This window comes from Balaenoptera borealis (genome assembly GCF_965194805.1).
Source record: "Balaenoptera borealis genome assembly, chromosome: 10".
Classification (NCBI taxonomy): Eukaryota; Metazoa; Chordata; class Mammalia; order Artiodactyla; family Balaenopteridae; genus Balaenoptera; species Balaenoptera borealis.
The window spans coordinates 85241534-85256441 of NC_138874.1; the positions used below are offsets into that span (position 1 = coordinate 85241534).

Here is a 14908-nt window from a genome sequence, read left to right on the forward strand (position 1 = left end):
AGCCAAGGCCTACCAGAATCTTTTCGCCAAAAACATTATATGTAACTTAAGGAGGCACTACGTCTGTTTCCCTCAGTACCCCAGGCTGACATTTCAAAAAGTACTTCTCATCCTGCCTTCTGCAGAAGGTCTGAAAAAGCATTTGGGGCCATAATGAAATTATCAGATTGTTAGGGTTGGCGACGGGAATGGGTCATTTCTTTTCTCTTTTCCACAACTTAGCAAGAAACCAACTGCCTTTGTACATCAATCAAGCAGAATCGATTCTGAAGTTTATCTCTTCACAGGATATGACAGGTCAGTTTGGTAATCCGCGGTCACAAATACCATTAGAATTCATTGCAAACCCCAAGCAATGGCTGGTGTGATCCAGGTCTGGTCTGATGGCAAAAGTCATGCAAAGGCAAATAAGACCCCTGGGTCTTCCTGTTCCAGTGGGGGGCTTTCAGGGCAGTGGATGGCCCTGTCCTACAGAAAAACTCTTCCTGTCTGTGAGCCATGCATTCCCACCACTGTTATGATTATGGCCCTATTCATACTTGGAGCCTTTTCATTTATTTTCTCCTCAGTGAAAATGCGCTTATTAGACCCTTTCCCGAGGACAGGAGGAAACAGAGAACATTGGACAGGGAGAATGGGGAGCAAAATCTTTAGGAAACAGGATGCTGGAGATCAGAGACAAACTCTGACCCTGGACAATTTTGCATAAGATCAGCACTGGCACAAATCTGCCATGTTGAGGTTAGCCAATGTGAGTTAAGTAAGGACATCCAGGGCAAGAATTACTCGCCCTTTTGTTATTTCTGAAAACTGAACTGCTTTTAGAAATAAGGGCTGGAATGTTCCATAGGAACTCAAAGCATGGAACACAGGGGCATGGCACACACGCTCGGTGTGGGCTATTTAAAAACCAGTTCCTTGGCTATCCTCTGTGATTCTAAATACGTGTAATCACATTACTCTGCAGCAGCCGGTAACTATTTCTATAACATTGTCCAGCATCTGTGTTTGCTGAGGCCGGGTCCACCCAGCAGAAACACAAAGTGGAGAGGTGCTAACTGATGAGGTTGATTGATCCAGGCTTTCTGTGTCACAGCTAACGACCATCCAGTGTTGGAATTTGAGTAGTATATGTCAACTGACACTTCTCGAATTTTAAGGACTGATCTATTTAACTCTCCTGGGGAGAGAGAGGTGCCTTAGCTCAACAAAAAGATGCTTTCAAAATGAGCCATTTATGTATTTAACAAATAATAACATAGGCACAACTGATCACTTTCTCACATACAACCAATTCTTATCCTACGGAAGGATCCCAGCATTGAAGACTTTGCCCCTTTCTGTGCTAAAGACTCTGTCTTTTTTGAATTTGTTTGATGTACTAACACTTCCCCTAATCACACTATTAGCCATCAATCAAACAGATAAATCACTTAGGAATGTTCTACTCAATTGTTAATCATTCAAAGACATTAGCTAGTAGAAGGACAGTAGCCAACATTATTACATAATGTCAAAACACCTGATCAGGTTTATGAAATGAAATAGTCAAACCAGTTTGGGGATTTCATGTAGACGAAACAATAGATTAAGTGATTTTTTTAAAAAGTTTTTTTAGCTTTATGTAAAAAGTTAAAACCCTACCATTTATAAAATGTGTAACCATTTGTCACATCCTATGCCAAGCATTTTATCTACTTAAATCTTATTTATCTCTGATAACTCTTCAAGGTGTCATCACCTCCATTTTACAGATGAGGAGACTGAGGCTCAGAGAGAGTTAGTCATTTGCACATAATTTCATGTCTAGTTTCTAGGGAGTGGTAGGGTGAGATTTACACACAGGTCTCTCGCATTTCAAATACATGCTGTTTGCCTCTGTATATAAAACCTCAAACGGCCAAAATGGCCAATTAAGGCAAGAAAACAAAAACCAGAAAACAAGCAAAAAAACTTGGGTCCAGGATCATGCAGTTAAGATAACTACAGCTCAGTTGATGGACATTTGGCTGATTCCCCCCCTGGAACCGGTAACTACAACCCAGTCTGTGGCCTGACACCTGAGCACCGGGGGGGACCTCTTGCCCCCGTATGTGGTCCTGCTCTAAGAACTAACACTCCAGTGGCCAAACGTTACACGTCAGAACAAATTATCCATGTTACATTATGACTGTGGAGAGATCTGATTTCTTAGTCAAATATTATTTTTTGACTATTTGCAGACATAGACTGAATATATGGTTCCCTCATGGCTAACTTAATACACACAGCAAAGACTAATCCTTTGCACTGTCCTATATTAATATTTTCTTTCCCTCCTTATAAGGGGATGAGTTATAAATTAGATGAGATTAGAAAGCAGTCACTTGAGAATGAATATTTTAAGGAATTACCTAGAAAGAACTGAGATTTTTCTTCCCCACATGGTAAATCATACAGAGTAGCAGCCTGCCCCAGGTCCCCGAGGACAACATCTTGAGCGCATATGTTATGCTGGGTTCTATATTGACTAATTCAGAAACTCCAGGGTAAAATAACCAAAGTTCCCAAGTCAAAAATGAAAGTAAAAGGGTGGAATGAAATGAAGATCATTGTTGCAACATTCCAACAACTTCATAAATAGCCATGAAAGTAGCTAGCATTATAGGTTAGCAAATTTACAATTGCAAGCATCAATCCGCACCGTTGGTGTCAAGTCGCAAACAAACCCATCTGACTCACTTTACTGATATTCCTTTCCTCTCCAGAAATATAATCACATTTGACAAAATTAATATTGAGATCGTTTTACTAGAGGGTTATCCAAATATATGCTATATTAAAAATAGTCATGATATAAATATTTCTCACAAGAGCTGCAGCGATGGTGTGAATAAAAAACTCCCTTCTGAGATTTCAGTAAAACCAGATCTCACAAAGGATCTGAAAGAAAACAAAACAAAACAACAAACAGACACACACAAAGAGACACACACACAGAACAAATCTTATGTTAATCCAGTTTAGCAAAACAGTCACTATTTGACACTATTTTATGAAGTACGATACTGTTCCTTCCCAGATGAAGTAGGAGAGATGAATCTGCTACAGGTTTCTCATAATAATGTTCAGGGGTGGAAGATATCTAAGCATGTTCTGTAGCAGCTAATAAAAATCAAAATTTCTAAATGCAGCAAAATGTTAGCCCTGTCAAATGGCCAAGCGTGCAAGAGGAATCTCTCCCCATGCCCTTCTACCAATACATACAAAGCCCCAAATACATCGGCTGGAATTTTTAAATTGTAAATTAGATACCAAAATGCTTACGGGCCTTACAATGAGATAACGTCAGGAGGAACGGTGCGTGGAATGGATCTGGCATTCTCACATAAAGCATTATCTTTGGTACAAGTACACACGGCAGGGCATTTTGGCTTCGCTGGTTTCTTCCCCTCAGTCAGCAGAAGCGCAGATAAGAGACACAGGCAATAAGCAATTCTTTTCAGGGGGTTGCAGGCATTTCCCATCCTTTGGCTTCTCTCTGATTCCATGCAGTCGAAAAAATATCCCCAAACATGAACAGGGCTTCTGGAATTCAGATGGTGATTGTCTTGCTTTAAGACCAGGTCACATAAGAGTCCACCCTTTTCCTTTGCCTCTGTCTCTCTGCTTTTCAAAACAGGGACCTGCAGCTGATTCGTGAGCTGCTCCTCGCTCCAGCGATGCAATGCTCGGGGAAGAGACCTGTGAGGTGCTGCGAGATGGGAGGGATCCAACTGCTCGAGGAGAGAGCGGACTTGCATCACCACGAAAACACTGAGCACAGACCAGCCTTCGAAGGCAAAGCGAAGTGATGTAACAGAAAATAAACAGCTTTCTGCTTGCACCGGGAGCCCTTTAATTGTTACCAAAAATAGGATGGCATTATGTCTTATTAGTGGGTGGGTGGGCTGGTGGGTGGGAGCAGTCATCTTGCATCGGATCTCAGCAATCTCAGAAACCTTTGGGAATTTGCTTTTCATGTGGCAAATCAACCTAGTAAGAAAAGCTAGCTTTGGAGCCAGCCCTGGCTGGAAATATGAAGTGAAATGAAACTCTCTCCCTTTGCAGCTTTTGGCTAAAACCTTGGTATTTCTTGCTGAGTCCACCTGACTGATGCCATCGCTGAAAGACAAACAAGAACACATGGAGAATGTGACTTTCAGGGAATGAATGTGAGTAAATACTTTTCTGACACTTAACTGTCATAAATTATTGATTTTCATAATCCACCCCGCACCCTCCCCCCCCCATGTGTAAGCCATTCCCTCCTCCCGAGGTGAGGGAGGGAGATAGAAGCGGTTCGTTGACTGCCTCTGTGTATAACCCTCCCTCCTCACCTCTCACACTCCCCCTTCTTCAGCGCTGGAACCAGAAGCCTGGAAGTAACTCCCTGCCAGCAGGAGGCAGCCAACTTTGGTTTCTAGGGCTCTGGAAAGGTCTGGCTGAGCCCAGGAGGCTGAGATACGGTGGGGAAAATGCCAACCTTAGAGCCAGAGACCTGGCTTTTTAGGGTCCAGTTCTGCCATGAACTAGCTGATGGTGCCTCTGGATCTATTCTCCTGTCTGTAAAATGGGCATGATAATGCAGATGTTCCATAAATATTACAAACATTAAATCCAAATGGTAGGGACTTCCCTGGGGGCACAGTGGTTAAGAATCCACCTGCCAATGCAGGGGACACAGGTTTGAGCCCTGGTCCGGGAAGATCCCACATGCCGCGGAGCAACTGAGCACGTGCGCCACAACTACTGAGCCTGTGCGCCTAGAGCCCGTGCTCCACAACAAGAGAAGCCACCGCAAGGAGAAGCCCGCGCACCGCAACGAAGAGCAGCCCCCGCTCTCCACAACTAGAGAAAGCCCCCGTGCAGCAACGAAGACCCAACACAGCCAAAACTAATTAAATAAATAGATAAATAAATTTATTAAAAAAAAATCCAAATGGTAGGCTATGTTACTGTCCTGTATGATGGGAAAGAGGATGTACCCTTAGAGAAGGAAACTCATTTAAACAAGAGAAAAACAAGAGGCCCTGGCTTTGGGGCAGGGAGGTATAATCTATGTGGGCATGGAGATGCTTAGGATGGAGGAATAGACGCTTGGTCTTCTTACCACGCCGCAGGCGGCCATCCCTCAAGCTGGCACAGTTGGCCAGCGATGTCCTTTTTCTCTCAGCTTCTTAGACTGAAAGGAGTACAAGGACTATTTAAGCAAATGTGTGATTATGACATAAACTCATCCTGCATGGAGCTTGAGGCGTTGATGGTCCAACCTTTCCCTCTTGTAAGGAGCTCGCCCCTCGTTTACTTCTCTGTAAGCTCTGTGAGAGGAGGGCGGTGGCAGTCATAGTCATTCCCGTATCTGACTGCTGTCTGTTTACCCAGAAGACTGCAGGCTCCATGAAGGGAGGGACCCCTGGGTGAATCCAGTGCCCGGACAGTGCCCGGCTCGCCGCCGTGAACGGCAAGCATGCCCTCATGAGCGGCCACAGCGCACGGAGGCTCGCCACGATCGGGACATGCTCAACCCAGGAAACTCCAAACACCTGCTCAGAGTTATCATGAAGGAAGTTAAGGACAATTCCCTGGAGAGGCAATGATCCAGCTGAGCTCCAGGTTAAGGGGGAATGACAGAGAGGGTTGGCAGGAGCATTCCAGGTGGAGCAAGCAGCATTTGCACAGGCCTGGCCACCACCCAGAGAACCAAGGATGCCTCTGCAGAGTTTTAGGCAGCAGAGCGATAGGATCTGGTTTGTGTTTCAAAAGGACCAGTAGGTTATTATCATTAAACCAGTTTTGGGGGGCTTGTAAATATGTTGGGGTTTTTTTTGTTTTTTTGTTGGTTTTTTTTTTTACAAAACAAGGAAAGAAAAGAGAAGTAATGATTTGAGAATGCATTCTACTCTTGCTTCTCTGTCTAGGACTCTATGGAGGAAGGGAGTCTATCACAGTGATTTTAGAAACCATGACCTATGGGCAAGCCCCACTTGAAACAGTAAAAGTGTCACTTAAAAGTTGGCTGCAAGTCAGATTTTTGTAAACTGAATCCTGCTTTGAGTGCACAGTGGAAACTTGCTCCGTGAAATAATTATGTGACGAAAATTTTATAGAAGATGGTTTTTATTCAAACAATCACCTACGCCCTAAGTTCTCTGACTTGTAAGTGATGTGTTTTGTAACTATAAAATAAAAACCCTGAGATCTTTTAGGGACCTCAGAGTTCTCGGCTCCAATTACTGCGTGTTTGTGTGTTACAGATGGGAAGACTGAGGTACTGAGGGGTCACACAGATGAAAAGTGGCAGGGCCACCACCCTGCATGGGGTGACACTCTGGCAGATGCTTGGTTAAACTGATCTGTGTAGGCAAACAGAATACTTCCCTCCCCTCTGATACACTTTCACATGTATCAGATTATCAAGATGGCTTGATCAGCCCTTGGCTTTGTGCTCTGTAGATGCCATCAAAGAAAGGGTGAGCAGTCTTTCATGTTTGACTTGGTTAAGCCAGGAGACCAAATGAATGCAGGAAAGAAATCATAGCCATAACTTCACTTTGCAGCTGTATTTATCTGGTGGTTCAGTTTGTCAGTTCAAGTGGAAAAAGGACCATAGTGGGGGGGGGGGGCAGTTCTTTAAGGAGAAATTACAATGGGCATTCTGAAAAGACAGTAACTTTTTCTTGTGCTATGGCATTTAAAGCCCAGACTTGAATTTCTTATTCAATTAAAACGCCCGCTAAGATCAGGCACAATTTTAACTGTGTAATAACAGATTGCTGATGTTCTTCTAGGGAGGAGAAACCATTACAGGTTCCAGAATTGGACTGAGGAGGGAACTAGTGAGAGGAGGGCAGGTTGCTGCTATATTGAAGTCTTTTGTTTATTTCTTTATTTATTTGGTTGCACCAGGTCTTAATTGCGGCTCGTGGGCTCCTTAGTTGCAGCATGTGGGCTCCTTAGTTGTGGCATGTGAACTCTCAGTTGCGGCACGCGTGTGGGATCTAGTTCCCTGACCAGGGATCGAACCCGGGCCCCTTGCACAGGGAGCGTGGAGTCTTATCCACTGCGCCACCACGGGAGTCCCTATACTGAAGTCTTGAGGGGCCTGGGGATGGGGCCCTGTTGCTGACCAAGCTTCCCTGCCCTCCTTCGGGAAGCCCTGGTAGGGCACAGAGAGGGTGTGGGAAGTGGGAGGGTAGAAGCTTAGGGCTTTCCACCAGCTTGGAAGCCTTTATATAAGTTTTGGCAACCCACCTGTGCATTACGGGGGGGCCTTGGGAGAAGGGCTTAGAAAGGATGAAAGCAGAGCTGGAAGGAGGCCCAGGGAGGTTAGGAGGCCTGGCTGAGGCAGGCTCACTGCCCAGTTCCAGCTCTGGAGGAGTAGCTGAGGGGATCCAGGGCTGGCTCTGCACTTGGCCAGCCATGTGACCATGGGCTAGCTCTCTAACCTTTCTAGGTCAGTTTTCTCCTCTGCAAAATGAGGAGTATGTATAACAGTACATATCACATAAAGTTGTTGAGAGAATGACGGACAATAATGTGTCTAAAGTGCTCAGCATGGGGTCTGTTACACGAAAGATTTATCATCATCATTGTCATCATTGCAATGGGACTTGAATTCTGAACATGGAACTTCTGATGTTTGGGAAGCAAAGTTCTCAGATAATAATGGGTTTATCTCAAGTGTATATTCACTCCAAGAAGCAAGCACTTCTGTGCAGGATGACAGACTGTGGCCTTGCCAAGAGTCTCTGCACATGAGGGAACCAAGAATCCTCCTGGGGAAGAAAGAACTCTCTCCCAGTTTGGGTGAGAGTAGGAGCACCCAAGCTTGGTCCAAGGATAAGGGCCAGAGCTGGAGAAAAAGAAGGTGGTCATGAACACGGGATGGAAATTTTTTTTTCTTCAATCCATTGCCCTTGAACATGTGTAATTTTGAGGGCGTAAGAAGAATCTACTTCGGGATCCCTGTAACAGAGAGTGTTCTCTCTAGTTTGGTGGGCACCACGGCGTTGCTTGTGGGTGCCATGGGGACCACACACAGTGCTCTGGCATCGAGAGCTGCTATAGAGATATGAGACCAACAGTATCCCCATCCAGGCCCATGGCTCAGACATCACCAGAATCACTGGATTTTCCACCAGGAGCAACTCACCCTTACTGTCCCACAGTAGTGACAGCCCCACAGACATAGGAAGTGGCAAATGATCCCAGCAGGGAGCCTAAGCAGCAGAGAAGGAAAATGAAGATGTTTGGGAGCGCGTGTGCAACGTTCCCTGGCATTCTCAGAAACTGAAAGGGGTCTTTGAGGAGGGGCTGGCAATTCTGGGAGAGCTGATGAAAGCACAGAGAGAGAAGAACAGCCTGTGCTGTGGTTCTGATCCCAGTTTTCCCCTCAGGCTGGTGACCTAGGAAACACACATCGTGCAAGTAAACAAATCATTATTATGAGCCTTAAAAGATCCAGCTTGGCCCTGCCTCCTTTTACACTCAGACATGCAAACTGGTGTCAGTTTAAGCAGCTTTCTCAATAGAGCAGGGTTTTTGAAGCAGCAAGTCAGCTGCATTAGTGGGTTGCAAAATCAGTATAGTAGGTCAAGCAGAATTTTAAAGAATAAAATAGTTTTGAATCCAAAATTGGACTGTATTGCACCTATAAAAGTAGCTGTTGCCTTGTGAAGCCTTTGTTTCCATTCTTTGGGTATGTATGTGTGTGTGTGTGTTCAGGGTTGTAATATAAAATGTATTTCTTACAATTGGTTTATGACCTCCCCCCCACCCCCCAAAAAAAAGAAAGAGAGAAAAAGAAAACATTACCTTACAGGATGTTGAAGAGCTTCACCCACCCCAGAAGTCTGTGAAATGGCAGAGAAATGTTGATCTCAATTCCAGTAACTTTCACTTACTGATTGAGAGCAGCAATCAGACCTGTTGGAATATCATTTCTGTTATTTACTAGCTGTGTGACCTTGGGCGAGTTGCTTAGCTTCTCTGTGCCTATTTTCCACACTGGTAAAGTGGAAGTCATCCCTTCTTTGCATTGTTGATATTAGGATTAGTGACAGTGCACGCGGAAGGCATGTCACAAAGAAGGCGTTCAATTTCTGGTAACTCTCCCAGAATTAAATGGGAAGGGAGGAGAGGGCAATGAGCAGAGGACCAGATCTTAAAGATTAGAAGTAGTGTGTCACCAGGGACTCTTTGGCAGAGAGTGATGGACACTGACTCTGCCAACCTCAGCATAAAAGGACCTTCCTGCCATGGTGATGGAGTGACTCACAGAAGGGCTGTCCAAGCAGGCTTCAGAAATAGAGAAATTTGTGGGAGCTTGGGGATCTAGGCAGCAGGAGCTAATGGGCAGTGTCCTCTGGTGAATCCACTCCTATCAGTACTTATCCACATGTTCCTGCTGAAGGAGAGAGTCCATTGGGCTCAGCTGGAGTCAGGTACCCTCCCGTTTGCCATGGGAAGCCAGGGCACCTTGACTGGCAATCCCACCAAGAGTGCACACTGTGGGAGAGGGGTGGCTCCCCAAAGGAAACTAAGGTGCTACTACCAGAAGCAAAGAGGATGGATGCTGGGCAGGCAAAACGAAGGGACACTCACTACAGGACGTGTGCCAGCATCTGTTAGGCTAGGGCAAAGGGAAATGATAGCAGCTATCATCCCAAATCCATCCTCAAGATTTTAAAGCGCAATGACCAGGGGACAATTTAGACAAACAAATGAATAATTTCCCAGAAGTCAGCTAAACTCTTATGTCCTGACTGTGGAATCAGGGGATTTTCAACTCTTGTGGTCCAAGAGAACTGAAGTTTGACCAAGAGGGGAGTTGAAAAGGCAACAATAACAAAAGCTGACACTTACAGGATGCATATCATGTGCCAGCTGCTGTTCTAAGCACTTTATGAATATTAATTCATTTAATCCTCGTAACAATCCCATGATTATTATATTATTATTATTATTATTTTCTCTCTATTTATAGGAGAAGAAAAGGAGGTCCAGGAGGTTAGAGAGCATGCCCAGGGTTCCGCAACTGGTGAGGAGTGGCAATGGGATCTAACCCAGGCATTCTGACTCTGGTGCCCAAGGTATTAGTCACTACTGGACACTGCCTCTCCAAAGGGCAGTGTGGGACGTGGGATACTGGGGGCTGCTTTGGAGGCCCATAGCGTCTCCCTGGCTAGGCACTGCTATTGAACTACAATTCCCAGCATGCAACTGGGCTATCATCTTAACCTCTTCCTCACCAAAAGTTCCTCACTGTCTTGGGTAAAAAGTTTTTTAATGGCAAAGGTGGCAAAATCTGGTTTCCCTAAAGCATGATTATGAGATGGGAGCATGAATGCAGATGTCAGTGGGAGTAAATAGAGGAGAGGGTAATATTCTAGGTTAAAATATCCTCTGCAGTTTTTAGTGTTTGCAGGAAGACACTGGAGATCACCATGGGAAAGACTGTTTTTTAACTTGGAAATGTGTACCAGGAAAATGGCAATAAGGGTGTTTTAAAGCACCCATTCTCAAACATGGCTGCACTTTGGAATCAGCTGGGGAAATAAAAAAAATACTTAATGCTTAGGTTACATCCCTAGAGGTTCTGATTTAATTAGTCTGGCACGTGACCTGGACTTTGAGACTTTAAAAATCGCATTAAATTCTAAAGTGCAGCAAAATTTGAGAATCCTTGTTTTTGAAGGGAAATATTCAGGTGTAGCCATAATGATGAATCAAATTGTGACTAGCTCAAGGAAGCTTTTAAGAAAAAAGAGAGGGAGACACTCCAGGCTCTAAAAGCAGTGGTTCTCAGCCCTGGCTGTACATTAAGATCACTAAGAAAATGTTTTCCAAAAAAAGAAACACTGCTCAATAAATAGTTGTTGAACTAATGGGTAAAAGTGCTATAGGGACATGGAGCTGGAACATAGCCTCTCTCCTTTGTCAAAGGAGGAAAAACAGGAGTTGGAAAGAAAGCAGGGATATTCTATCCAGTTGATGAAGAGGGTGGCTAAGAAGAGAATTTTGATCAGAAGCCAATAATGCTATAACCATACCCAGACAGCAAAGGCCCACAATGCCCAGCCAAGAATAGAAGAATTAAAGGTACTCTTTTTTTTAAATTTTATTTTATTGAAGTATAGCTGACTTACAATGTTGTGTTAGTTTCAGGTGTACAACGAAGTGATTCAGTTATATGGGTATGTATACATATATTTGTATATGTGTATATATATATATTCTTTTCAGATTCTTTTCCATTATATGTTATTACAAGACATTGAATACAGTTCCCTGTGCTATACAATAGGAACTTGTTGTTTATTTATCCTACATATAACAGTTTGCATCTGCTAATCCCAAACTCCCAATCCATTCCTCCCCGACCTCTCCTCCCCCTTGACAACCACAAGTCTGTTCGCTATGTCTGTGAGTATGTTTCTGTTTCATAGATAAGTTCATTTGTGTCATATTTTAGATTCCACATATAAGTGATATCATATAGTATTTGTCTTTCTCTTTCTGACTTACTTCACTTAGTATGATCATCTCTAGGTCCATCCATGTTGCTGCAAATGGCATAATCTCATTTTTTTATGGTTGAGTAATATTCCACTGTATATATGTACCACATCTTCTTTATCCATTCATCTGTCAATGGACATTTAGGTTGTTTCCATGTCTTGGCTATTGTAAATAGTGCTGCAATGAACATTGGGGTGCATGTATCTTTTCGAGTTATAGTTTTCTCCGGATATATGCCCAGGAGTGGGATTGCAGGATCATATGGCAACTCTATTTTTAGTTTTTTGAGGAACCTCCATATGTTCTCTATAATGGTTGCACCAATTTACATTCCCACCAACAGTGCAGGAGGGTTCCTAAAGGTGCTAACTCTTGCTACCACATATTGAATGCTGATTATGTGCCAGGCATACAGATGAAACTTTTTTCCTATATTAGTGTTCACTAACAATATTATATATTTATAATATATATTATACATATACATTATATAATATATAAATAGTATATTATATATAATATTATGTAATTATATATATTTGAATTATATATTGATTCTTCTCAACAAGTTTGTATGATAAGTACTATTATTACCCCATTTTACAGAAAAGGAAATGAAAGAGCAAAGAGATTAAATCATTTGCCCAAAGTCACATAGCTACTATTAATTGGAACTCAACCCATATTTGTCTGATTCCCAAATTTAAGCTTTTAAGCACACAGTAGGGCCAACCTATTCAGAAAAACTGAAGAGTGACCCAGATTGTAGAATCTGATAGATCTGAGTTCAAATCTCAGTATTGCCACCACTGGCTGTGAGATCTTGTTCGAATCACTTAACCTCTCTGGGTCTCAATTTCTTTGTGTAAAATGAGATTAATAATGCTGACCTCGCAGGCTTTTGACAAGGTCGGGTGAAACTGTGTCAATGAAAGCATTTGATATGAGTAAGTTATCAAATAAGTATGAGGGGTTATTATCCTGTTCTAATCTCGTTTACTGAGTTAAATTCCATCCTCCCTCCCCAACTGGCTCTTGCCTCTGATTCTCCCTCCTCTGTTTTATTTCCCTTTGTTGTAAGGGTACCCAAGATTTGTTTTAATCAGGGGTGATAAGACATGCAGACATGGAAATAACTGTCATGAAGGAAGAAGTTGTGATAGTTTCCTGGAGTATAAAACAGGAGGTATGGCACACCATGCAGGGGGGCCATGTGGGGAAGCACTAGGTTTGGTCAGGAGGCAGAGGGAGTAAAGAAAAAATGTGGACAAGAGCCTTTATTGCACTAGTTGAGTAACCTCAGTGGGCTTTGGGGCACTGGAGCTGCCCCTAATGATCTGGTACCTGCCTCTGAGATGATTAGTGGTCTGGAATGTGAGAGCCCAGCACAGGAGGCGGTTGGAGATATGGACTCTGCATTGGTTGGTTTACGTGTGAAAGATATGTTCACAGGTGAGCCATTTACTATCTCTAGGAATTGGCTAACCCTGGGAGGGGCAGTCCTTCCAAAGTCAGCAAGGGCCCGGATGTCAAACCTTTAGAATAAAGAAAATAAAAAGACATGCTTAATACATCCTTCCAGCCACTCCTCAATAGGAAGCAATTGACTGCGCTGCTCTAAGAGCACTGGGAACAGCACGGAAGCCTGGGTAACCACCCATTAGGAGTGGTGGTCTGCAAGGAAGGGAGTAGGAAGGTCAGTGAATCCAGGAGAATTTCAGCCCTGGCACTATTTAGTTTACCAAGATTCCAAGCCCATCACAGAGTGGAACCTAGGTAAACAGGATGAAAGGCAGCAACTTGTACTGCTTATGAAATCCTCCTTGAAGGCAGGACCCACGATTTATTTATCTTTTTATTTCCTTGAATGAATGATTATTCAGTAGGAAAAACAGCTAAAATGGCCTTATAAAAGAGAAAAGATAGAGCTGTGGGCTGGTACTTTTCTTTACTCTTAAAAAAAAAAAAAAAGAACTTTGTTTTGCTTAATTTTTATTCCCAAAGGTAAGTAAGCTGAGTTTACACATATTCATTACTGTCTTCAATATTGAGAAGAAACTGAATTAGCTATGGATTGGAGAACGTTGCTTATGTCCCCAAAGGAAGAGCCCCTTCTGGCTCATGATGGTGGGAGAAATTGAACCAGCCATGCTTTCTTTCCCTGGTTAAATTTTCAGGCGAGGAAAAAGGATGTAATTGATGATGAAGATGTTGGTGATGATAAGGATAATGATGATGATGATCTAGTGATAATGACGATGATGATGATAATTAAGATGACAACAACGATGATGACGACTGACACTTAACAGGTGTTTATAATGTGGCAGTCACTGTTGTAGGTGCTTTAGAACCATTACTCCATCTAATCTTAACATACATAGTTTGGCTATTATTGACTCCCAATTTATTTATTTTTTCCACACACACACACTGTATTTTATTTTTACAAGAGTTAAATAGACTGACACCAAGCATTGTACGTGGATGACCACAACAAAAACAACAATGATTGCAATTACCAAACATGAAACACACTCATACTATGTCATAATATTGACATTCAGTCCAGTAATCCTCCACCGTAACAGCTCCTTTACTTTGCAGTGAAAATTGATTTGTATATTCTTTGCCTCTGTGACTCCCAATTTATAAATGAGGAAACTGAGACACAGAGGCTAGGCAGCTTGCCCAAGATTAAGAGATTAATCTGGCTTTAAACTGAGGCATTCCATGCTCTTAATCACTCCACAGCACTGTTTCCTTGCTTCAGGGTGGTTTCTTGAAACAAAGATGATCTCAGCTTATTCACACCAGGGCAGGCAAGAGGTGTGTAAGTGCAGAACCCCAGTGAGGTGATGTGTATTGAGCCTTTGTGCTAGCCTGGGCATGTAACCAGGGTTGATCCTTGGAAGAGCTGTGGCGTATGGGAAGTTTGTCTCTGGGACATGGAAGGAAGGGAAATGGGCTAAGATCTGGTTCTGTCATGGATGAGTTATATGACATTGGGCACAGCTCTTGAGAACTAGGTTCTGGTTTTCAAAGGAAGCTCTTGGGCTGGATGATCTCTACGGATCCTGTCCATGTCAACTGCCCCTGCCAGAAATCCTGTTAGAGGCTAGATTATTAGAAAGGCAAGGAGAGTGTTGAGCAATTTCTTGAACATCCAAACGTAGTAGGTAATAGCTATTTGGGTGCCCTGAGGAGGTCTGAAAACTTGGGGCTTAGTTGCCTCCTGCTTCACTTTGGGCCATATGCCTGTAGCTGGCGAATGGAAAACATCACTCGTGGCTATTCCTGGATGCTCAGAAAACCTGAAAAGAAGGAAGGAATGATTATTTAGTGAGAAGAATATTACAGAAGACAC

The 14908-nt window shown here is 43.2% G+C and overlaps 2 protein-coding genes across 13 annotated transcripts in view; one reads left to right on the forward strand and one right to left on the reverse strand.

Moving 5' to 3' along the window:
• Positions 1-4166, reverse strand: part of LGI1 (leucine rich glioma inactivated 1) — a gene marked incomplete at its 5' end in the record, with an annotated part of 42566 nt that extends 38400 nt beyond the window's left edge. For both annotated transcript variants that reach the window (XM_082339727.1, XM_082339726.1), the window contains 2 exons: positions 2851-2922; positions 3316-4166. In XM_082339727.1, coding sequence (XP_082195853.1) covers positions 2851-2922; positions 3316-4166 — 923 coding nt within the window. The remainder of the gene's footprint in view (positions 1-2850; positions 2923-3315) is intronic.
• Positions 1-14908, forward strand: part of LOC309604781 (uncharacterized protein) — a 138335-nt gene that overhangs the window by 94594 nt on the left and 28833 nt on the right. For 4 of the 11 annotated variants that reach the window (XM_082339740.1, XM_082339736.1, XM_082339739.1 and 1 more), the window contains one exon: positions 223-2855. In XM_082339740.1, coding sequence (XP_082195866.1) covers positions 223-368 — 146 coding nt within the window. In that variant the 3' untranslated portion in view covers positions 369-2855. Of the gene's footprint in view, positions 1-222; positions 2856-3661; positions 3820-4089; positions 4194-5403; positions 13971-14908 lie in introns of those variants that run through there. The other 7 variants (XR_014231039.1, XM_082339738.1, XR_014231040.1 and 4 more) reach the window with 6 other exon arrangements.